General features: G+C 45.7%; 1 protein-coding gene across 15 annotated transcripts; it reads right to left on the minus strand.

Annotated features, from left to right (window-relative positions):
• Nucleotides 1-543: 543 nt before the first annotated feature.
• On the minus strand, nt 544-25,920 carry LOC100525572 (SLAM family member 9). Of its 15 annotated transcripts, none has more exons than XR_002343395.2 (9): nt 25,796-25,920; nt 25,505-25,688; nt 25,143-25,247; nt 19,711-20,085; nt 17,472-17,768; nt 14,984-15,124; nt 14,707-14,792; nt 6,086-6,208; nt 544-1,453 (listed from the first exon to the last, which is right to left on the minus strand). XR_002343395.2 is itself a non-coding variant. In XM_021089628.2 (9 exons), exons 4-9 carry the CDS (start codon nt 25,204-25,206, stop codon nt 14,346-14,348), a joined length of 1,059 nt encoding a protein of 352 aa, XP_020945287.2. In that variant the 5' UTR covers nt 25,207-25,247; nt 25,365-25,423; nt 25,505-25,688; nt 25,796-25,920; the 3' UTR covers nt 12,365-14,345. The 15 variants fall into 15 exon arrangements, 6 of the variants coding, with proteins under 6 accessions (XP_020945286.2, XP_084878784.1, XP_084878786.1 ...); XR_002343394.2 differs by lacking the exon at nt 544-1,453 and adding an exon at nt 5,161-5,398; XR_014844021.1 differs by lacking the exons at nt 544-1,453; nt 6,086-6,208 and adding exons at nt 7,634-10,043; nt 13,460-14,441.

Genomic DNA, 25,920 nt, shown 5'->3' on the forward strand with positions numbered 1-25,920 from the left:
AGCATTGGAATTAGGACCTCAAAGAGATATTGGCACCTGTATATTCACTGCAGTGTGATTCATACAACCCAAATATCCATCAGCAGGTGGGTAGATAAGGGAAATGTGGTATATGCATAACAGTGGAATATTATGCAGCCTTTAAAAGGATGAACTCTTATTTGTGATAACATGGATACACTTTTAAGACATTATGCTCGGTGAAATAAGCCAGTCACAGAATAACAAATATGGCATGATTTTGCATAGGCAGTACCTAAAATAGGCAAAAGTATAGAAGTAGACAATATAGTATTGGTTATCAGGGGTTAGGGGTCAAGGAATATGGAATATTTAATGGATACAGAGCTACACAAGATGAGTATGTTACAGAGATCTGCCATAAAGCAGAGTGCCTATAGTTAACAATAAGGTATTGTGTACTGAAAACTTAAGAAGGTACATCTCCTATTCAGCATTCTTACCATGCACACATGGATGCACACATAACACACACACACACACACACACACACACACACAAATAAAAGGGACACAAGGAAACTTTTGGAGATGATGGATATGTTTATTACCTGGACTGCGTTGATGGTCACACAAGTGTCTACATATGTCCAAACTCATCTATTTGTATTTATTAATTATGCAGTTTTTAAATCAATTATACTTCAGCAAAGCCAGGCATGAAAAAGCAGTCAAACACCAAATATTAAGTCAGACTCTTTATTACAGGGAGAGTTAAAAGTCCTGCTCTTTCTTAACCCAAAGAACGCTCTGGCTTGTCTTCAGTGTGGACTCTGACAGAGAATCTTCAGCTAAAAGTCATGTATGTAGCCTTCTTGAGTCATACAAATGCAGCGTCAACAGGATCCTCCAGGGTTTAGAGAGATAACCAGAAAGGTGCTTTATCCATGTTTGAGAAAAGGCAAAAAGCTAGTTGCTTAGAGGTGGGACAAAGTTTGGGTCTCTGAGGTGTGGAAGCAGGAGTGGGTCCTGCTCAGCCTCCAGGGTTGTGCTACACCCTGGAAAGTGGCTGTGTGGGGGCAGAAAGTTTTTATAACTGTCATAATAGCTGCAGTAATGACTTCCTGGAGAATTTTCACTGAGAATGTCCAGGGATTTGGCTTTCTTCCACTGCTGAGGAAAAGCTCTGGAGCCCCTGCAGGAGGAACTCAGCTTCTACCGCCACATCTGGTCTCGGCCTTCAGGAACAGCCTGGTTGTCTTACCTTCTACTGTAAACTTGAGGAAATTCTGGAGCACCTTCAGATCACCTTTGCTGCTTCACCTCCCTACTCCTTGGCCTTGACAGAGACCTAGACTCTTAACACACGTGACTCCATCATCAGTGACTGGGCTTGCTGGAACACTGCCCACGACAGCCAGAACCTCCTCTGCCTCAAGCCTGCTGCTCTCCCATATCTGCCATGTTGGGATAAGGTCAGTCAGCTTCAGGACCTATATGAGGGTGGTCAATGCAGTGGCCATTTTTACCTGGGCCATCCAGGATGATTCCTCCCAAATTCAAGGCCCCTCCTTCTGTTCTTAACAGTATCCCACAGCTTCCTTAAGCAGTTGGGGCAGAAAGAACCTTCACTTCAGGGCCCAGGGCAGACCTATGCTGGGGGGGTGGGGTGGGGTGTGGGGGGGTACTTCCTGGGTGTGACTCTCGGGAATGGCAGACAACACCAGTCACTATTTCCTGTATTCACGGCTGTTAGAGAACTTACACCTTCATCTGACTTCTGCACATCAGAAAGATGCCCTCCCTTGTCAAATGGAACTCTCCACCTCTATCAACACAGAAAACTGGGACAGGGCTTCCCTGTCTTCCTCAAGACATTAGTGGTCTTTGAAGGTCCTGTCATGGCGCAGTGGAAAGGAATCCAACTGGGAACCACAAGGTTGCGGGTTCGATCCCTGACCTCACTCAGTGGGTTAAGGATCTGATGTTGCCATGAGCTGTGGTGTAGGTCTCAGACACAGCTTGGATCCTGCATTGCTGTGGCTGTGGCTGTGGCCAGCAACTGTAGCTCCTATTGGACCCCTAGCCTGGGAACCTCCATATGCCTCAAGGGTGGCCCTGAAAAGCAAAAAAAAAAAAAAAAAAAACAAGACATTAGTGGTCTTGAAACCCTCAGAATCTCATAGATGCATCATGGAAGGAGTTGGAGCTCAGAGAGGGTTAGCTTGGACTTCTGTTCCCTCCTGTTACTGATATGTGAGCACGGTGTCCTAGGACCAGCTTGGGGCAGTTTTGTCATGACTAGTTTGGAAGGACCATTCCCATGCAGCAAATCTCATCCATCTTGTCTCAGTCTACCCCCCATAGACCCATGTCAGGGTGTTCACCCTGCACTGAGGGCATACTCTGCTGGACAGCATGGTGGAAACCCTGATAAAACTGCCTCCTGGCCTGGACAATCAGCAGGAAACAGGGGGATATGGTTAAGAATAGAAGGAGGAGCCTTAAATTGGGGAGGAGTCTGTCCTAGATGGCCCAGGTAGAAATAGCCACTGCACTGACTACACTGATGTAGGTCCTGAAGGTGACCTCTTTGGGTCATATCCGGGGAGCTGAAGGGTCTGGGATGCTTCAGCCTGAAGACTCAGTCCACCTGACATCTCCCTCCTGAAGTCTTCCCTGATTCCATCAGCCAGAAGTGACCTCTCCCTCCTCTGAACTCCTCTGCTATTTTTTTCTTTTTTCTTTTTTCTTCTTTTTTCTTTTTTGACTGCACTCATGGCATATAGAATTTCCCAGGCCAAGGACTGAATCTGAGCTGCATCTGTGACCTATGCCACGACTGTGGCAATGCCAGGTCCTTAACCCACTGTGCCCCAGGGGGATCTCCCTGTATCTTTTTTTCTAGATAAGGCTTTCTAGTATTTTAGCTTTGTAATGACATAGCTCCATATTGGATCCCTACCCATCAAAGCAAATGTGATGCCCTGGGGATGTGGCCCCAGGTATCTTTTGAGCTTTAGATCTAGAGACCTTTCAGCTTTAAACCCAGCTGTACTGACAGCTCCCTTTGCATGTCTCAAGGCATCTCACACTCAATATGTTCAAAATTGAGCACCTGAGCCTGGTCTTCCTCAAGTGTCTCCCACTGCAATGAATGATGCCACCATTCATACTATCATCCTTGATATCACTTCCAACCTCAACTCCATGGTCAATCCATCAGTGAGACTTCTCAATTTTTTTTTTCTTTTTTCTTTTTTTCTTTTTTTCTTTATTGCTTTTTACAGCTGCACCTGGATGGCATATGGAGGTTCCCATGCTAGGAGTCTAATTGGAGCTATAGCTGCTGGCCTACACCACAGCCACAGCAACATCATATCTGAGCCATGTCTGCGACCTACACCACAGCTCATGGCAACGCCAGATCCTTAAAAACCCACTGAGCGAGGCCAGGAATTGAACCTGCAACCTCATGGTTCCTAGTTGGATTTGTTTCCACTGTGCCACAACAGATATTCCCTCAATTTTATTTTCTAAATAGCTCCTAAAACATTAGATTTACTGGCTTTGACCTATTTCTTTTCTCAAAATGTCTACTTCTTTCCATTCCCTTAGGTCTGACATTTTTTCAAGATGTTTATTTTTGCATTATAGTCTTGATTCCTTCCTCAGTCTCTTTGATCAGTTAGTCCACACCTGTGTCGCCATGTGGACGTCTCCCCATGGGTCAATTTAGTATTTGCCCCAGTGTGGGCCTTATAAGTTTCACCTATTTATAAGGTAATTTCTAGGCTCTGATTTCCAGCACGGAGTGAGAATTCACACCCACATCCAAGTGAAGGCTTGGTTTCCAATTTCTCACATTCTTTTCATGGAATAGGGCAGGTTGCAGCCCCCGTGCTGGTTTCCCAGGACAGGAGACAGACACTTTCTTACCCTACTTCACCCAGCATCTTATCTAGCTTTGCACAGCAACCCTAAAAGCTCAGGCCACAGTTCATCCCCCTTTAGAGAAGTATAACATTGGTCTCTAATATATATTTCTGGTTCTGATAATGTCTTGGGACACCAGAACTTCAGATACCACTCATCTCTTGAATTTTTTTTTAAGCCCACACCTGCAGCAAATGGAAATTCTCAGGCTAGGGGTTGAATCAGAGCTGCTGCTGCAGGCCTACACAGCAGCCACAGCAACACCAGATCAGAGCCGCATCTGCAACCTGCACCACAGCTTGCAGCAACTTGCACCATAGCTTGCAGTGGGTTAAGCTGGATCCTCAACCCACTGAGCGAGGCCAGGGATCCAAACCACATCCTCAGGGACACTCTGTCAGGTTCTTAACCCACCGAGCCGCAACAGGTACTCCCATTTCTGAACTTAAGTAACACAATGAAAACAATTTAATTACATGTAATCACGTCTAATTGTGTGGTCAAAGTGTGAGAAGGAGTTCCTGTAACAAACAGGACCCTGTGGGGCCTGCTGGAGCAGGACCTTCCCCCATATCCTCTGCTTTGGCTCCTCTTTGATGAATATTTCCTGAATTCTTTGGGCCAGTCCACTGCAGGGAGTGTGGCCAGCTCAGGATCCATCACTCAGAAGCTTCTCACTCTCTGCTCTGTTTCTGACACAACAGAAATTAGAACTCTATGCTTATCTCCATTACTGGGAAAGATGCTGGCAAAAGCTCTTCTTCTCCTCAAGCTCCTTGGGAGGCTGGAAATTCAGCTCTCCAAGAAAAATCTCCAGCAGAAGAAGGAAAATGACAAGTGTGCAAGCAGCCTGGACAACTAGGTTGGGACTTTGCTTCCTTTTCATGCTTTGGCTAGTTTTCCAAATCATAAATGAATGCTTTCTATCTTCTGCCAATTTTTTCTTCTTTTCTTTAGGGCTGTACCCAAGGCATATGGAAGTTCCAAGGCTAGGGGTCAAATTGGAGCTGCAAATTGCTGGCCTACACCACAGCCACAGCCACATCCATGTGAGATCTGAGCCACATCTTGCAACCTACACCATATCTCACAGCAACACCAGATCCTTAACCCACTGAGCAAGGTCAGGGATGAACCCGCATCCTCTTGGATACTAGTCGGATTCATTTCTGTGGCACCACAGTGGGAACTCACATATCTTCTACCAAATTTTAAAACAAATTTGCTAGTACAAAAATTATCCATTCTTGAAAGACGTGACGAATTCACCAGAAATAGGCTTTGTTTCTTATTGTTACGTACGTTTTACAATATTTTCTGTGTTCGTTTTCCCAGGTTTATATACACAGGTAAATCAGTTTTAGCAATTCATATTTTCCTAGGAATTGTCCATTTCATGAAGATTTAAATTTGACATTAGTCACACACTACAGTCTCTTAGATTTTTTTCTTGTCGTTGTTCTTTTGCTGTTCTGGTTTTCTTCTTCTTTTTATAGCCGCACCTGCAGCATAGGGAAGTTTCCAGGCTGGTGATCGAATTAGAGCTGCAGCGGCCGGCCTAACACCACAGCCACAGCAATACCAGACCTGAGACACATCTTTGACCTTCTATGGCAACACAAGATCCTTAACCCAGTGAGCGAGGCCAGGGATGGAACACGCATCCTCATGGACACTCTCTCAGGTTCTCTGAGCCACAAAGGAAACTCCTGTTTTGCTGTTTTAAACGTGAAGGAATCTTGCTCAAAAGCTAAGTGATAAGTTAGGTGAAGATTCCAGCCCTGAGAGCTACACGATCCTATTACCCAGTTCACAGCTTTTCTTTGGATCCGTTTACAAAGCAGTTTGGCGGCTCAGCTGGTGGTACGTGGTGGTGTGCTAGGGGAGTATCTTCACCCTCCACATCCTCTACCATAATTTGGAAATGAGAGAAATAGGGTGGAGGCTTTTGGGCATTTTTTTTTTTTAACTTTTGGAGATTAAACAAAACGCTACACATCTGGATCACAGGAGATGTATAGCAATTCCACTTGAGACCAAGGCAAGACTTAATCTCACATGTGCACATGAATAGTCAAACAGGATGGTTAATAAGAAATGGGGCATAAAGAGAGGTAAGTGACAGAGACAAATGAAGTGATAAGTCAGGCTGGCAGCAGAATCCCATGTCCTGGGCAGATAAGACCTACCAGGGAGATGGAGAGCTCAGGCGAGAGGGTCATTCGAATCCACACCAGCAGCATCTGCTCACCTGCCCTGACTCAGGGCTTCCCAAACAATCCAGTGGTCCCTTGGATTCCCATGTGGCCTATCTTTGGGAAGAGAATGCCCTGGTCAGGCTAACAGGACTACCCGGACTAGTGAGCAAGTATATTTCTCACTATAAATTAATAAATAAGCATTCTGGTTTTGTTTACCAGTGTCTTTTAACATTTATTACCAAGATTGTGCATCCCCAAGGCAAATCAGCATGGGCAATGGATGAAATGGAAATTCTAGGTGTTGGCTCAGAGTCTACATAGCAGACTCTGAATTCTGGTGAACACATCAAAGTACAGGTGACCCTTGAACCACACAAGTTTGAACTGTGCAGGTCCACTTACACTGCTGTTTTTCAGTAACCATGTACTACAGTACTCCATGATCCATGGTCGCTTGAATCCATGGATGTATAACTGTGAATACAGATGGCCAACTGTAAAGTTATATGTAATTTTTTTGACTTCTCAGGGGGTGGAAGCTCCCCTGTATTGTTCAAGGGTCAACTGTAATGCCAAACTGGCGGGCCTTGTTATTCACTCACTCCTTCACTCAACCAACATTTACTGGTACAGGAGTTCGCATCGTGGCTTAGCAGTTAACGAACCCAACTAGCATCCCCGAGGTTGCAGGTTCGATCCCTGGCCTTGCTCACTGGGTTAAGGATCCGGCATTGCCATGAGCTGTGGGGTAGGTCACAGACGCGGCTGGGACCCTGCATCGCTATGGCTCTGGCAAAGGCCAGCGGCTTCAGCTCTAATTAGACCCCTAGCCTGGGAACCTCCGTATGCCATGGGTGCAGTCCTAGAAAAGACAAAAGAGACAAATATATATATATACATACATATATATATATACACACATATATATTTTCTGGCACATATTGAAAAACATCTTGGAAGACAAATATATATATATATATATATATATATATATATATATATATATACACACACACACACATATATATACATATATATTTTCTGGCACATATTGAAAAACATCTTGGAAGACAAATTCTAAGCCTCTCTTTGCCATGTACATTTCCATTTAAATTTTATGAAGACATCATGTAGGCCCAAGATTTCAGTTCTCAAGCCTAAGCATGCATCAGAATCATCTATTGTGTTTTTAAAAATATACATGGTGCCCAGTTTCAGGGTAGGATCTAAGACTCTGTTCTTAAAATCTCTCCGGTTCATATAACAAACAGCCCTAGATGTGAACAATTCATGGGAAGTGTCCATTTAGATCAGTTAGACCAAAATTTTCACTTTGCCTGTACTGTATAGACAGATCTAGATGTGTCTGGAGTGATTTCAGTAAAGATCTTGAAGGCATAAATCAACACAATAGAAAGTGAAAATGAGCATGAGTATGTTAACTGGCTTCCAAGATGATAAGATTTCTGTTGGTATATACACGGCATTATCTATCTAAAGCATGGCTCTGATCATGCCCCTGCCTGACTCAAAAACTTTAACAGATAATGTTTTTATTAGTGTTATAAAGAAATTGATGATACAGAAAAAGAAACAGACTTCATAACTTCTTGATCTACTAGATTTTAGACTAACTATGATTATATATATTTACAATGCAGGATAATACTATGTTATGTTCCATAACTCATTTACTATTTTGTAGGCAATTTTCCATTCAAATATATAAAGATATAATTTACTCCTTTTAAAATTTATTATAGTTGATTTATAATATTCTGTCCATTTCTGATGCACAGCAAAGCGATACAGCCATACATCCATATATATTATTTTTTTGCATTATCCTAATTTATTCTTCTTAATACAAAAATAATATTCTATCATGTGTATAAGGGATACTTTATTTAACCAACATATTGTGATCAAAAGCAAGGGCTTTAGAATCCAATTCCAAGATTCCAATTCCCAACCTTTATACCTATTAGTTATAAAAGCTATACTTTGAGCAAGTTCATTAATGTATCAGTGTTGCCCAATAGCCAAGATAGGGAAACAACCTAAATGTCCATCAACATGTGAATGTGTTAAGAAGATGCAGTACATATACACGATGGAATACTACTCAGCCATAAAAAAGAACAAAATAATGCCATTTGAAGAAACATAAATGGAACTAGAGACACTCATTCTAAGGGAAGTAAGTGGAAGGAGGAAGACAAATACCATATGATATCACTTATACCTGGAACCTAATAGACGACACAAATGAACCTATCTATAGAAAAGAACAAACTCATGGACATGGAGAACAGTGATTGCCAAGAGGAAGGGGGAGGGACTGGGAGGGACTGGGAGTTTGGGGTTAGTTGATGCAAACTATTGCATTTTGAATGGATAAGCAACAATATCCTCCTGTATAGCACAGGGAACTGTATCTAGTCACTTATGATAGAACATGATGGAGGATAATGTGAAAAAAGGGATGTATATAAATGTATAACTAGGTTGCTTTGCTGTACAACAGAAATTGACAGCATTATAAATCAACAACAATAATAAAAAAATTAATGTTTCAGTGTTGCCAGTTCCTGGGAATAATCATGGTATTTGCATAACAGATTGCAGATTATACTTGAAGGCCTCAATACCCACCTGTCTTTAAACTACAGCCCAGAATAAATGCACCCTGACACACAGCCTTGTGAAGTACCGTGGAGGAAAACGGAGCATGGAGGGGGGAGGGGGGCACCAGGAAGAATCTGCAGTTTTATAAAGGGAGGTCAGGGTAGGTCTTACTGAGAAGACAATATCTGTACAAAGACCTGAAGGAAGTCGGGAAATGAGACATAGATACCTGGAGGGAGAAAATTCTAGAGAGCAAAGGCTCTGAGGAAGGCGCACTCATGGAGTACTGAAGGACTGGCAAAAAGCCCAGTATCCTAGAGTGGATCAAGGGAGGAGGGGGGCATGGGAGATAAGGTCAGCTGATAGAGGGTCTTCTAAAGGACCTATGGGATAAAGTGGACCTGTGGGGAGTTCTGACCTAACAGGTCAAGGGATACAACTTGTTTTATAATAATAATAGTTACATTATTACCCTATAACCCTAAACCTAACCCTAATAATAATAATAATTATTATTATTATAGTTGATTTACAATATTGTGCCAATTTCTGCTGTAGTACAAAGTTATCAATCCTACATACATACACATTCTTTTTCCCATATCATCCTCCATCATGTTCTATGCAACTTAGGCTTTAAAAAGATTAATTTGGATGCTATTATGAAAATAGGTATTAAAGGATTAAGGACAAAAGTAGAAGACTATAAGGATACTGCAATAATCCAAGTGAGAAATGGTGGTTCTATTGGAGCAGAGAAGTGGTGAAAGGTATTTTATTATATTTTTCATAGAGTTATGTGCAATACGTATTTTTCATAGAGTTATGCGCAAATAAATATTTAAATATATATAATGAGGAAAAAGATATCAGTATTTGCTGATGGAGTGTGGGGTGTGAGAAACAGAATGAAGTCAAGGATGACACCAAGGGTTCATGGTCAGAACAAATAGGAGGATTGATGTGATTGGGGAATGGGAAACTGCATGGGAAGCATGTCTGGGGCGTTTGAATTTAGACATGTCAAGATGGAGATGCCTGTTATGCATGCAATGGGAGATGTCATGTAAATAGGTGGATATTTACATGTTGAGTCCAGGGGAGGGATCACAGCTGTAAGTCCCTTTTGCCATATAAGGTCAGAGAGTCATAGGTCTCAGGGATTAGTCCATGGCTAACATAAAAAAGAAATGAGGGAGTTCCCATCATGGCTCATGGACTAGTATCCATGAGGATGCATGTTCAATACCTGGCCTCTCTCAGTGGGTTAAGGATCCGATGTTGCCGTGAGCTGTGGTGTGGGCCAGCAGCCATAGCTCTGATTTGACCCCTAGCCTGGGAACTTCCATATGCCATGAGTGTGGCCCTAGAAAGAAAAAGAAAAGAAAAGAGAAGGAAGGAAGGGAAAGAAAGAAAGAAGGAAAGAAAGAAAGAAAGAAAGAAAGAAAGAAAGAAAGAAAGAAAGAGAGAGAGAGAGAGAGAGAGAGAGAGAGAGAGAGAGAGAGAGAAAGAAAGAAAGAAAGAAAGAAAGAAAGAAAGAAAGAAAGAAAGAAAGAAAGAAAGAAAGAAAGAAAGAAAAGAAAAGAAAAGAAAAGAAAGAATGAAAAAGGAAGGAAGGGAGGAAGGGAGGAAGGAAGGAAGGAAGGAAGGAAGGAAGGAAGGAAAAGAAAGAAGTGTAAATACTAAAGAGATGTGGTCTGGGTGGTCTGGGTATGACCCCTGGGTTATTCCAAAATTTAGAGGTTGGAGAGATGGAAAAGATACAGACAAAGGAAACTCAGGAGAAACCACTGAGTAAAAGGAAAATAGTGGTGAATGCAAAGTGAAACATTTCTTCAAAGTGGGATCCGCTACTGCTGAGAGGTCATGGGCATTGAGGACTGAGAATTGACCATGGGATTGAACAACATGAAGTTCTCTGGTGACCTGGACAAAAGTAGACTTAAGGGAGAGGTGGGGGCAATGCATGGCAAAAGAGAATTTGAGGATTTCCCATTGTGGCTCAGCTGGTTAAGAAGCTGACCAGTATCCATGAGGATAAGGGTTCAATCCCTGGCCTTGCTCAGTGGGTTAAGGATCTGGTATTGCCTCGGGCAGCAGTATAGGTTGCAGACAGGGCTCAGATCTGGCATTGCTGTGGCCGTGGCATGGGCCAGCAGCTGCAGCTCCATATGCCATGGGTGTGGCCCTAAAAAGACAAAAAAAAAGAGAGAGGGAGAGAGAATTGGAGAAAGACCTTTCTTCGAATAAGGTATACAAATGGTTAATGTGCTTTATGAAAACATGTTTAGCATTAATCATTTGTAAAATATAATTAATAACCACAATGAGATACCACTTCAACAGCATGTAGATGGCTACAATAAAAAAAAAAAAAAAAAGATTTGGATATAATGTGGAGAAATCCTCACACTGCTGGTGGAAATGTAAAAATGGTGCAGCTGCAGGTAGAAGATGGGAATGAAAGAATGAGAAGAGAATGGAGAACAAGAAGCTTTATGAAGGATAACCCAGTGGAAGATGGGGACCGGTTGGGTGTCTGGGGTAAGGCAGAAGGAGTCAAATCGCTTGTGATGGAACATGACGGAGGTTAATATGAGGGAAAGATATATATGTATAACCGTGTCACTTTGGTATACAGCGGAAATGGACCGAACATAGTAAATCAATTATAATAAAAATTTAAAAGAAAAAAAAATGAAAACCTAGAATACAAAAAAAAAGGAGTCAAAATGAGGGTAATTATTATCTCGTGAACCAAATTGCACCTACATCACTTAGACTCAGACTCAGGAGAATTTGTGCTGGGTGCTTAACATCTCTGGATTTTGATTTTTTATCTGTCCAATGGGGAAGTCTGCCTCACAGAACTTTTGAATGAAGTTATGAATAATAATGCAAAGGGAAGTTGTTTTGAGAATAGGGACATGGAAATCCACAACGTACATTGAATGAGAGGAAGGAGCTCCCACAAGGCCCAAGAGAGAGAAGCATCTCTAATTTGAATATCTCATCTGAGCCAGGGGGCAACGTCCCTCATTCCATGTCTCCCACCCACATTTCCCACTCAATGTCCACTTAAGGAACAATTCCTCTTTCAACCACAAGCTGCTCCATCCATCATGAGGATGAACCCCAAGCTGGGGCACCTGAGTCCGAAGACCAGGATCCCTGGGAGAGGAACACATGGAGGATAGTCTCCTCTGAGTACTCCAGGATTCCAAAGGCTTCAGTGGCCATGTAGCAAAGGATAAGGTATGAATGCTGGAATCATCCAGGGCAGGATTGAAGGCTTTGCTCTACCAACAACTATTTGGGGACTTTGGTTACTTTGCCTGCAAAATGAAGATAGAAATACCTACCCTAGAGAGTTCTCGTAAGATTTAGAAGATGTAGTATTTATAAAATGCCTAGGACAAAATCTAGTTCATTATAGACTTAGAAAATCTGGTTCCTTTCGTTTTTCTTCTTTTTTTTTTCTCTCCTGCTATAGGTTGGAGGGGAGGGATCAATGGGTAGTCACCTCTTACATTGCTTCTGGGCTGATGGGCACTGACACCCAGGCATGACCGGTCACCTGGGAGGCCAGTGGCAGACCTCCTCTTTTTCTCTTAGCCTTCTGTTCAGCCTGAGCAGAAAGAGGTTAGAAACAGCTTTATTATTGAAACTCTCATCCTCCTTTATCCATGGGAAGAAGGCTCCCAGCCTTGTTTCATCATGCTCAAGGTTTTAGCTCAGAACTTTGCTTTCTGAAGTTAGAGGTGAATCAGCTGAGCTTGCTGAGCTGGGAAGGGAACCAAGAAATCCAGGAATCTAGACCAGCAGTCAAGTTTCCACAGATCATCGTTCCAGAGCGAGCCCATCTCTGACCCAAGAGCTGAGACCGAAGGCAGGAGGCAGAGGCTTTGATGAGATGAAAACCCCCAGGGGGAGGAGAAGACCCCACACAGCACAGTGCAGGCTGTATCAGGTCCTCAGGCAATGGGAGGCTGGAGATGGGGTGGGGAAGCCCCTCCTCAGATCTCTGGGCCAGGCAAGGTCATGGGAGGTCATCACATCCCTCTTTGCTTCCAAGTGGGCTCACCACCAGCGAGACCTTCAGCAGCCTCTGTGCTCTGGGTCTCAGTCTGCTGAGTCCCCGTGGAAGTTGTGAGGAGGCTTAGAGACAGGTGTTTGTCTTCTTGGTCCTTGCCTCCTAAACCCCAACACCCTCTTGAGGGAGCCCTAGGCAAGTCTGGCATGACCAGTCCATGGCCGATAGCAGCAAGGGCCTTAGTTATGCCCATGGTGTTCAAGAAGGTCAGATGTGGGAGAGGACATTTCCAACTCTTGGTAGCAGACAGGCTCCCTGGAACACGTGACTTGAAGAGAGGCTTTGGGTGGGTTGGTAGGTTTTCAACAGCCAGGGATGGGAATAAGAGACAGGGTAAAGGATCCATCATTCCAGGCAGAGGGATGTGAGTGAGCAAAGAGGAGACTGACCCAGGATCTGAGGCCAGCAGGACTGTGGGGTCTGAGGGTCAGTAGAAGAGGCAGGAGAGGGCTGGTTCAGACCTTCCCCTAAGTTTCACCCTTCACACCTCATAGCAGCCTCACCATGGGGGTGGTGGGGGAACATGCACTACCATTCTTTTTCTTTTTCTTTTTAGGGCCACACCCACAGCACATGGAGGTGGAAATTCCCAGGCTAAGGGTCAAATCAGAGCTATAGCTGCCAGCCTACACCATAGCCACAGCAATGTGGGATCCAAGCCGCATCTGCGACCTACACCACAGCTCACAGCAATACTGGATCCTGCATCCTCATGGATACCAGTAGCACTTGTTTCCACTGCTGCAAAACAGGAACTCCCTGCATGACCATTCTAATGACAAGAACCCCTGGCCCAGACAGGGAAGAACACAGAGTCCCAACATTGGGTTCCTGGGGTCTTTCTCTGAAAAGGAGTTGGCTTGGAAGGACCAGAGACAATACAAATTCCTCTTCACATTCCACGAGAGATGGATTTAAGGCCCATGAGCTGAAGCTGAGGTTAGTATGGGTGATCAGGATCAAGGGCTCTGGCCCCCATGTATGATGTATACTAGACAGTCCCTCCAACACCTTTTGCCATACAAAGGACGCCTCAGGCCCGTCTTTTGTAGGCTCCTACCCATCCATCCAGGCCACCTCCATGGACACTCAGCTCAACACCCAGCTCCAAGTTCCTAACTCCCTCTATGGTGTAGTCGAAACCTCCACACAGTCCCCACGCCCAGGCTCCTGTTCTCAGAAAGATACACACCAGCCACAGCGCAGAGGCTGTGGGGATGAACACATGCACAGGTAGGGAGATCCTCCTAGGGAAACTTCAGAAGGAGAGGAATCAGGAGCAGAGTCAATGACGGAGAAAGAGCACTAGTCCTTCTGGAGTGAGGAACCTGAGTGGAAGGCAGCATATAGAGTTGACAGAGGAAGTGACAGGGCCACGTGAGCCCAGGGAGTTGAGGGCACAAAGGTCAGAGGAATGCAGACCAGAGGCAGCTGGTGCTGGACCAGCACTCGTAGGGGCAGGTATCTGCAGGGATCAAATTCAGAATGGAGGTGTCCTAGGAGTGTCAATTCTTCTGCCTCCTCCAATTAAATTATCTTCATGGGCACACTTGCTGGCTTATGGACCTCACTGTAGACAGTATTAAGAGACTCCTTTTCATTTAGACGTTGTTCACCATCACCCTAGGAATGCAAGCAGAAGGTTCCCACAACAACTGAGAGAGGTCCCAGGGGGACCCCCATGGACTGATGCTGCTGATTGAATTTCGTGTCGATTTCCCCAAAGTGCCCAGTACTACACCGGTCCCAGGTATCAATTTTCTTAGTAAATACTATTGACTGTCTAGAAAGGGTTAGAGGCAGAGAGGCCTAGAAAAGCAGATGACTGTGTTCACAGGCCCAAACTCAGGTGAGGAAAACCCAGGCTGGGCATAGTGCCAGATCTCACCTGGTCCGTGCTCTCTCGAGAATCCTGCTGGCTCAGCTCTACATATTGGATGCCACCGTCACGGTCCTTAGACTCCTCCTGCAATCCTGCTCCAGAGTCATACACAGAGTGAAACTTGAACCCGGGCCTTGAAAACCCATACCCTCTCCCACTGTTATGAACCCCAAGGCCATGACCAAATCCACCATCCCCTCTACATAGGTATTCCTGGAGCAGCAAAATGCAGGAGGAAGGGTGAGGGGAGAAAACTCGGCCAGAAAGGAGAAGGGCAACCTGCCTCTTGCAGTCTCCATCTTCTTCTTCTTCTTCTTCTTCCAAAGGCAGAGTCCAATTCCAAGGATCAGTAATAGTGTAGCCACAGTAGCCCCTGCCCCTAAGATGCCTGGCAGGGCAACAGCTTTGGCTTGTCCATGTGAACCTGTTTCCCTCACACGGAGAGAATGAGAACATTAAGGCCAGAAAGAACTTGAGATGCCTATTGCCAAGGGGAAAGAGAGGAGCGAGCACGTGGAGAGGTCTGAAGGGTCCTGGTTCAGAAGCTGAAGAGGGAGGAGCTTGGCAGGTTCATTCAGTCAGCCTCCTCCTGAGCTCCTGCTTGAGTTCAGGGAGACTGGAAGGAACAAGGTGTGGTCACCCAGAGAGAACACTGAGAAAACACCAACGTCTACCAGCCAGAGAGACTGCCATGCAATAGAGGTTTCCACCCATACACACGTCTTCAGGGAGGGCTTCCTAGAGGAGGTGATGTTTAAAACTGAGTCTTGAGGCAGGAGTAGGAGTTTACTACGTATTCAGGTTGAGGACTGCATTCCAGGAAGGAGGAGGCCCACGTCCAGGCAATGGCTGTGGCAAACCATTGGCCTTAGAACTGCCATCACCTTACTGTGGCAGGCAGGAGAGGGACATGGCAGGGAGGAGCTGGCTGAAGAGGATCAGAGGGAGGAAGAGTCTCTTTCCAGAGGGTTTTAAGGGTCATGTTGAGTGTTGAACTTTATTTGAAACTCCAGGATGCTGCTGATAGGGTATCAGGTCATTCACTCAGTGAAACACTGACCATGAGCAAACTTTGCCAGAAGCTGTCCTTGGTTCAGGGGTTGAAAGAAAGATGTGCACCCCTATGTTTACTGCAGCACTATTCACAACAGCAAGACATGGAAACAACCTATATGTCCACCAACAGAAGAATGGATTAGGAAGACATGGTACATATATACAATGGAATACTACTCAACCATGAAAAAGATAAAAACAATGCCTTTTACAGCAACATGGATGCAACTAGGATTCTTATATTAAGTATATCAGAAAGACAAATACCAATGATATCACTTATACATGGAATCTAAAATATGGTGCAAGTGAACCTATTTACAAAACAGAAACAGACTCACAAACATAGAAAACAAACTTGTGGTTGCCAAGGGGGAGAGGGGAGGGAATGAAATGGACTGGGATTGGGGGTGAGCGGATGCAAACTACTGCATTTAGAAAGGATAAGCAATGAGGTCCTTCTGTATAGCACAGGGAACTATATATATCCAATCATTTGTGATAAAGCATGATGGAAGATAATATGAGAAAAAGAATATATGTATATACATATATATATCAAAATAGATATATAAATACATATGAATAGGTCACTTTGCTATACAGCAGAAATTGGTACAACATTGTAAATCAACTATAATTTAATTAAAAAAAAAAAAGACATGACTTCTGCTCTCGAAGTGTTCCAGCTACAAAGGAGACAAATCCTTTAGCAAAGCATTGCTGCTTGGCGGGGGGTGGCCACAGACTGCTCCTTTTAAGGGGTAATGCCTGAGGATAGGACAGTTACAGCACCTGCAGGGGTCTGTGCAGCATGAGATTGAGGTGCCCTTTGCTCAAATAGTATTAATGACAGAACTATAACCAAGTGCAGGGCCCTGTGTGATGGTGCTTGTCACATGCTCATGAAGCAGCAGTGCCTGAAGGGAATCCTTCAGGAAGTGACGAGAGTGGGAGGAATGATGGTGGAGGAAACGGCATGATCAGAGGCTCAAAGCTTGCAGGACACATTCAAAAACTGAAAAACAGCAACAGGATTTCCCGTCATGGCTCGGGGGTTAGCAAACCCAACTAGTATCCATGAGGATGTGAGTTCGATCCCAGGCCTCACTCAGTGGGTTAAGGATCCAGCATTGCTGTGAGCTGCAGTGCAGATCACAGATGTGGCTTGGATCCCGCATTGCTGTGGCTGTGGCACAGGCCAGCAGCTGCAGCTCCGATTGGACCCCTAGCCTGGGAACCTCCATATGTCGCGGGTGCAGCCCTAAAAAGACAAAAATAACAACAACAACCACATACACACACACCATTCACTACGAAGTGTGTAAGTGAAGCCAGAAACATGGGCAGAGAAATGTCTGAGCCCTGAATTCTACAGGGAATCACTGGGTCAGACCCCACAGACGACACAGACCAATACACAATCCAATTTCTTTTCCAAAAGATTACAGAGGACACGCTATGGATAGTGGATGGGAGGGAAGAGTACTGGAAAGCTCATGCCCTGGACAAGAATGGGCAAGGGATGGAGAGGCAGGCTTAGATGTGAGAGACCGTTAAAAGCAAAGATGGGTTGGCTGTACCTCCCAGGCTCCTATATGGGGCGACCCAGTGGAAGGTGGTTCTAATAACGTGGTGTGGACAACAGCCCAGAACCTTTGCTCCACTGCACCCGAGCTCCAAGAGTGCCCCTCCCCTGTGGCAGGTACACTCACCATGGACACAGACTTCCCCAAGGTTGAAGGTGGCAGTTTTCTGGTCCACTTCGTTGCTGACCACACAGGTGATGTTGGTGTAGGGCTGGCTCTGGGGCAGGTGCACAGCCAGGGTCCACGAATTGGGGGTTGGTCCTGATGTCACTCTCTCCTCCAGCTCCCTGGGGAGGCCCTTGCCCTCCCAGGTCACCTTCAGGTCCTCTGCGTCCCCTGAGGTCCTGCACTCCATGGTAACATTGCACCAGCCTGGTGTGATGGATGATGAGTGGACCAGGATCTGGGGAATGGTCACTGGCTCTAGGAGAAGAGTCACAAAAGAATGGAAGCTCATGTGAGACGAGACTATTACAGTCTGCACATTCTCATCCATTATCTCATTGAAACCCTGACATCCTCCTTTTAGTGATGGTGAATGCATTTTACAGATAAAACACAATTTGGCCAATACTTAACATACAGCAGGTGACAATAAGGAGGGGGAGCCAATGAGTTAAACCCTATGTGATTTCATTAGATTAAGCAAGCCTTAAAAACCTCCAGCAAAAACAATAATGCCTAGATCCCACCTGCCCAAGGCCGGTTATTTCCAAGAAAGAGGAGTTTCACCTGGAAGGGGTGGAAGTCTGGGACAGAAGGGCTGGTCTTGGATCCGGACCTCTCCCCCTTCTCCTACTCAGATAATGCCTGGGACTATACAGCCTATACAGAGGATGGGCATCTGGCCAGCTGTGGGAGCCCAAAGAGAGCCCCCATGCTCCCAGTAGTGGGGACATTGGCAGGAGATACAGTGGTCGTGACTAGATATGATGAGTCTGAATCTGAATCTGGTTAGAACATGTCACTGTTCACACAGGAAGAGAAGTGACACATTACTAACTGGGTTTTAAAAAACTGCATGTGGGAGTTCCCGTTGTGGTGCAATGGAAATGAATCTGACCAGGAACCATGAGGTTGCGGGTTCCATCCCTGGCCTTGCTCAGTGGGTTAAGGATCCAGCATTGCCGTGGTGTAGGTTGCAGACATGGCTCAGATCCTTTGTTGCTACGACTGCAGTGTAGGCCAGCAGCTACAGCTCCGATTAGACCCCTAGCCTGGGAACCTACATATGCCACAGGTCTGGCCCTAAACAGACAAAACACACACACACACACACACACACACACACACACACACAAACACCACCACCACCAAAAAAGATACAAAAACTGCATGTGGATCTAGGCTGCAATAGCCACTCTCTCATAGCAGGTATTTTCCTTTGCAGACAGGAACCTTAGGGCAAGTCTTACCTTAGTGTGGTTCTTTGGAAGTGTTGCAGTATAAGCTTTTCTCCTACCTCTACTATGGCTTTTAGAGGTAGATTTGTGGAGTCTTTGTGAGTGAGGCTGGCCTTGGGCTGGTGCTGAGTAAAAGCAGAGGGAGGAGGGTGAACTGACTTATAGGTGGATTTCTGAATTGCGGCAGGTGAACAGTGACCTTCAGATATGTCCACGTCTAATCCTCAGAACCCGTGAATGTGTTAGGTTACAGGGCAAAGGGGAATGAAGATACCAGATGGGATTAAGGTTGCTAATCAGTTGACTTTAAAATGAGATTGTTCTATCTGGACAGAACCAATGTAATCACAAGGGTCCGTAAACATGGAACAAGAAGAGGAGGAGGTCAGAGAGATACAATGTGAGAAGGATTTGTCCCACGATTGTTGGCTTTGAAGGTGGAAGAAGATGGTCATGAGCCAAGGAAGGCAGGCAGCTGCTAGAAGGTGAAAAAAACAAATAGGTGGATCTCCTCCTGGAACCTCTCAAAAGGAAGACAGCTCTGTCAACACCTTGACTTTAGCCCAGTGATACCTGTGTCTGACTTCTGACCTATAGCACAGTAAGATAATAAATTTGTATTGTTTTAAGCCTCTAAGTTATGGCAATTTGTGATAACAGCAATAGACATATAATGCCCAGATTAAGTAAACTTAGTCCTATAAAGAACAATCATTGTCCTGGCAAGACCATCTCCCCAAAACATTCATTCTATTGTCCCAAACCATTGAAGTAAATTTATCCCTGGTGTGAATCTCAGCTCTGCTCCCTGTTTGCTGTGAACCTGCTTGCCCTAATTTCAAAGCGTGGAATAGAGTATGAAGACTGAGGTTTCGAAGAAATCCTGCAAAATGAGCCAATGTGACCTCCCTAGGACAAAAGAAAGAGGAAAGCCACAAGATGGGGGAAGGGAGGTCACGTACCATAGACAGTGAGGTGGAAAACCTGGGTAAATTCTACTCCTCCAGTGAAGCTGCCTCGAGCCCGGTACAGCCCACTGTCCTCGGGGGTCAGGTTCTCAATCTTCAGAGACGTCATGTTGGGCACATGGACCCTCTGCTGGTACCTGTCCTGGAGGCTCGCCCAGGTGGGAGCTTCCCCAGGACGGACTCGCAGCAGGACTCTGTACTCTGACGCAGGACCAAAGCCCCACGTGACCTCCTCCAGCTCAGCGTCTTGCTTCTTCTGCAAAGGAAACAGCACAGAACCTCCTCGGATCCCCTGCAGAGGATCAGGAGCTCCAGAATCCTGAACTCCAGGAGCAGGGCCTCCACCATTGGTCCCACTGCTGTAGACACCTAGGGCATTGGAAACAGAAAATATATTTTATTCAGTGAACAGTAAAGGAGAAAAACCACAGAATCCATCTTTCAAAAGAAATTCAACCAATATACTGCTATGATTCTTTTTTTTTTAATAACTTTTATTGGAGTATAGTTGACTACTAATGTTTTGTTAGTTTCAGGTGTACAGTACAGTGATTCAAGTATGCATATACATATATCTATTCCTTTTCAGATTCTTTCCCCATATAGGTTATTACACAGTATTGAGTAGATCAGCCTGTGCTACACAGTAGGTCCTTGTGATCCATCTATTTCATATACAGTAGTGTGTTTATGTCAATCTCAACCCCCCATTTAATCCCTCCCACCTTACATTTCCCCTTGGGTAATCATGACTTTGGTTTCAAAATCTTTAAGTCTGTTTCTGCTCTATCAGTTCTTTTGTATCATTTTTTGTTAGATTCCACTTATTAGGGATCTCACATAATATTTCTTTCTCTGTCTTACTTCACTTAGTATGATAATTTCTAGCTCTATCCATGTTGTTTTCATTATTTCATTCTCGTTTATGGTTGAGTAAACTTTTGAGATTGATTTTTTTCTACTCATCATGACACTCTTGATATAGATCCAAGTTGTTACATGTATCAATAGTTTCTTTATATTGCTAAGTAGTATTCTATTACAATTATGTTTCATTCCACAGTTTATTTAGCCATTCACTTCTTGAAAGACATTTGGGATGTTTCTAGTTTGAGGCTATTACAAATAAAGCTACTATGAACAGCCATGTATAGATTTTTGTGTGAACTTATGTTTTGATTTCCTTAGGATACCTGCCCAAGGTCCAATTAGTAGGTTATATGGCGAATGTACATTTAATTTTTTTTTAATTTCCAATTTTTCAGAATGTCTCTACCATTTTCTGTTCCCACCAGCAAGAAATGAGAGATCCAGTTTCTTTCCACCCTTGTCAGCATTTAGTACTGTCAGTATTTCTTATTTTAACCATTTAAAAAATTTTTTAACCAAAATAGGTATATGGTAGTATCTCACTGTGGGTTCTTTTTAAGGTTTTTATTTTTTCCATTATAGTTGATTTACGGTGTCCTGTCAATTTCTACTGTACAGCAAAGTGACCCAGTCATACATATACACATATTCTTTTTCCTACATTTTCCTCCATCATGTTCCATCACAAGTGACTAGATATAGTTCCCTGTGCTATACAGCAGGATCTCATTGCCTATCCACTCCAAATGCAACAGTTTGCATCCCCTTTGCTTCTTGACAGGCAGCCTAGTAAAAATAAATTCAAAGCAATTCTAGAATTAATCCTAGTTCGAGTGAATTGTAATCTTGAATAGGTCAAGGTTAAATCTGCTAACCTGCAGTTTCCTTACCTGTCTCATGATGACAGTATAAATTGAAGGAGACCACAGATCAAGAGCAGCTAGCAGAGTTTCTGTCACTATCACAACTATAGGAGGAGCTTCTTAAGTGCCGCCTAAATAAATATCCCTCCTTCCTCCTGCACACAGGAACTGCCTCCCATCAGAACTGCAGAAGTGAGCCTGGAAGCAGATCCTGCCCTGCTGAGCCTGGAACTTATGAAGCCCCAGCCAAGATTCTGATTTCAGTCTAGGAGACCCCGAGCCAGGAAACCCAGCTGAACCACCCCTGGGCCCAGAGGCTGTGAGACTACACCTGGTAGTATTTAAGACACTAAGTTTCGGGGTGACAGGTCACACAGCAGTAGATACCTAAAACAAATGTGAAGGCTGCTCTCCTTCCCAGCTCTTTCTAGGCAGTGTAGTAGTCAGGGAAGGCTGGGCTGTGCTGTGTAACAAACAGTCACTATATCTCAGGTCTTAGAACAAGGGAGGTTTACCTCCCCCACCACAAGTACCATGAGAGGGTGAGAGAGGGTCCTGTCACACATGGTGGAGCCTCTACACCTTGTAGCTGCACCTATGGAACCCTCAGTATCCTCACAGGCTCCCAGCCCCAGAGCAGAGAAGGGAAGCAGGACAGTCACACAGGGGTTTCACTGCATCTGCCCAGAAGGAGCACAGCCTCTGCTCATGCTTTTGGTCAGCACTGGTCACAAGGTCCTGGCTGACTGCCAGGGACTAGATATGTGGGGAACAAGTGATGCTTTGGTGAGCTCTGCTGACCCTCCACCAAGATACTTCCCCAGCCAGAGCACTAGTCCCCAAGAGGCCACAGTGAGCCTTCCTGCTCAGTCACTTCCCTGCAGAGCTGTGACCAGTGGGCACGTTGCCCTCATGGCCACCTCCTCCAGAGCCCAACCTCCTCCTTGAGGCTCAGGCTTGAGGGACCTTATACTCTCTATCCTTTCTGAGGACCAGGAGAGGATAGAATAGAACCAAGGAACGTATCACAGAAAAACCTTATCCTGAAAGGAAAATCAATCTGCTTTTCCAGCAAGTCAGGATCCATCCATCTGGGGTGGCCTCTGCCTGCAGGGACCAAGTACCCTCTCCAAATCAGTAAGTTCTCCCCATATCAGGGTGGCCTCCCTCCTGCTTCACTTAGCCCCATTCCTGGCTCTCACTGGAAGCAGAGAATGGCTCAGGCCAGTATTCCTGTGTACAAGTATATCAGCTATTTGTATTCATTTCATCACTAGCTCACTTAATCAGGCATCTCCTCAGGGCCAGGCCTTCACCCCAGGCCCTTCAGTTCCCCTCACAGGATTGCAGCCCTCATGCTAGGCTTAACCACCCCTTAGCACACTTTCCCAAGTGCGGTTTGCAGACAGTTTCCATAGGCTGTGGAAAGACATTTCCTTCAGCAACACCTAAAGGACGCTCTCAGGAGCAGAGACAGAAAACAGAGGGGGTGAAGGCTGGATTCCCAAGGGGGTGGGACTTGAAGGGAAGCATCCCCTCCCTCCCTCCTTGGGGGGCTGAGAAGTGATCATGAAATGGGTGGGGGGTCTTCTCTTGGAAGGTGCCCCACCCAGACCCTGCAGCTCTCAGTCCCTGTCAGGACACAGAAGAGGACAGGAGAACAGGACAGGGTGAAGATTCAGAGCAGAAGCGTCCTGTCTGCCCAGAGGCACTGAATCCCAGAACATCACAGCTGGGAGAGGCCCTCCAGGGGGTCTGCTCAGTCCCCTCCTGTCGCAAAGGAGGAAGCTCCCCAGGGGTGACCCTAGCCTGGGTCACACAGGGCAGAGCCAAACCTGGAGCCAGGGCCCCTCCCTCCCTGCCTGCCCTGTGCTTCTTCCCTGCGGGAGCTGCCCATCAGCTCTCCACCCCAGCCCCGTCCTCCCCAGGAGCTCCCCCTCCCAGCATCACCAGCATCTGGGCCACTGCTGGAGGTTCACCCTCCACCAGGCCTCTCCTGGGAAAGAGGAAGCCAGCACTCAGTGGGGCTTCGCAGGGCAGGACTTTGGCCAGCTGAGCAGCCCGGCCACGTCCTCCACTTGCTGGGAAGGAGGGGACCAGGGGGAGAGGAGGTTCAACCCTCAGACTGCAGGGAGGACCCACCCAGAAGGACTGGGAGCCCAGCTGGGAGGAAGAGGGAAGAAGACTTAGAGAAGGGGGGGCAGCAGGAGCCGTGATCTACAACAGATCTAATCCTGAAGAGGAAGAAAATAAAGCCGACGAGGGTGTGGGTGTAAGATAGAGTTTAAAGTTTATTTAAATAATAGAGGAGTTCCTGTCATGGCTCAGAGGAAGGGAATCTGACTAGAATCCCTGAGGACTGGGTTTGATCCTGGCCTAGCTCAGTGGGTTAAGGATCCGGCCTTGCCATGGGCTGTGGTGTAGGTCGCAGAAATGGCTCAAATCCTGTGTGGACGTGGCTGTGGCTGTGGTGTAGGTCAGCAGCTGCAGCTCTGATTCGACCCCTAGCCTGGGAACCTCCCTATGTCGTGGGTGCAGCCCTAAAAAGACCACACAAAAAAAGGTTTATTTAAATAATATGAAAATCAACGCTCATAAAGTAACCTAAAATTTTATCCACTTTTCTCCCCACCCTTTCTCTCTCTGTCATCTCTGTCATCTGTAGTTGTCCAACCCCAGACCCTGCAGAGAAAACTCTAACTAATATGACATATTTTCCAGCTCAACAAAACTGAAAAAGAAAGAAAGGCCACATTTTACTGTGACATAAAGTCACCTCATTTAGAAGGAGGTAATGTTTCGCAAGTTTGTTGTTACTTTGAGACATCTGTTTGCAGAAGTTCCCCAAGTCATTAAACTTTATGTAACTCCTGCAAGAGGCTGGGATATGAAACAAAAAATTTAAACAATAAAAGCTTTCCAACTCTCTCTCCAGAATTCATACTTCAAAATTCCTTAGTATTTCCTCATTGGTGTTCATTTAATTTCCTTATCCATCTCCCATGAAGTCTGGAAGGAAATGTGATGAGGTTGTTGTCCACCCAGGCTCCAGTTCCCTTTTCACTGAACTCCCTATTGTTTCTACTTCCCCTTCCCTTCTCTTCTCCCCAGGTTCAGCCCCTTTCTGGAGCCTGTTACCAGTTCCTTCCATAGTCTCTCCATATGCCTTACAACATGTGGGCATACAAGACGCCCTTAAGTTTTAGAGGCTGCTCTTCCCTTTACAAAAGCAGAATTTCACGGTATTCAACATCCTGCATCTGGTCAAGAAGCCCAGACTAGACCCGCTTCTTCCGGGCGCAGACCCCGGTTCAAGTTGCAGAGGCTGTCAGGTCCCCGCTGAGCCCAGATTAGGGGACCCTTGTTTTCACGCCCTTCCAAACCAAGGAGCCAGCTTAAGTCTCCCACCCTTTCCCCAAGCAGCTCCAGGCAGCAGAAGCAATCTCAGGTCCCTGGAAATGGTTCCCTTCCTACAGCCAGGGCTGTCTGAGCTCAGGGTCCCAGTCTCTCCGCAAGCCAAAGGCCAGTTTGTTCTGTTCACCCTGGAACTCTAAACCAATTGCACTGCATTTACTGAAAAATTACAAAGCTGCTTTGTCTCTTTGTTCACAGAAGATATTAATACGGGGAAAGGAGACCCTGCCTCCCTGCTCCACCCAGTGGCCCTCCCTCCCAGGAGCCAGGACCACTCACTGACGAGGAGGCTGAAGAATCGCAGGAGCCAGCAGAGGAGGGGGTCTTCCAAGTAGGGCCCCATCACCGGCTGCCTGCCAGTCTGCTCAGCAGCAGAAAAGACATCTGGGAGACCGAAGCGAGAGAGACGAGAGAGAGGAACGAAGAAGCGTCACTCGAAAGAAGCGCTTGGGTTCCTCCCACCCTAAGGCGGGGCTTCCCGCAGTTGGGTTTGCAGCCCACCAGTCTTCCGTTAAGCTGCTCCGAGGGGGTCTCTATTATCCCAGCGCCTACGGTAGGACCTTAATAAACAATTGCAGAATAAATATATAAACAACCTCACACTGTTGGAGATGCCCCAGCCCCAGCTAGGATCCCCTTACCTGTTTCCCAGCGGTCACAGCTCTGCCCCAGGCAGTCCTGTTCACCCATGTCAGCCTCTGCTTCGGCACAGGAGTCACCGTCTTTCAGCCAGGGTGGGCTAGGTCTCGGCTGCTTTGGGTGCTGTCTCCTGTCTTTATACTATTTAGTAAGTTTGATTTTTTTGTAGCTTCAGCTATCAGGTGCCTAAGGAAGAGCAAAAGAACAAAGCTCTTCTGGGGAAGTGTCAGCTTCCCACACCCCCAATGCAAATGTAGGCATTTACCTACTCCTGCCTGCACCCTGGGGCTTACCCGGCTGCTGCCGCCAGCATTGCTTATTCTCCCCACACGCAGGGCAAAGCCAAACCCCATGGAAAATGAATAGGCTTTTGTTGGAATCACACACACCATTTCCCTTTAAGCCAACAAGGAACACT

This window comes from Sus scrofa, chromosome 4, assembly GCF_054392235.1.
Source record: "Sus scrofa isolate SSC_HxYL_T2T_F1_AM1 chromosome 4, Sscrofa_HxYL_maternal_Yorkshire_Landrace_v2.0, whole genome shotgun sequence".
NCBI classification, from domain to species: domain Eukaryota; kingdom Metazoa; phylum Chordata; class Mammalia; order Artiodactyla; family Suidae; genus Sus; species Sus scrofa.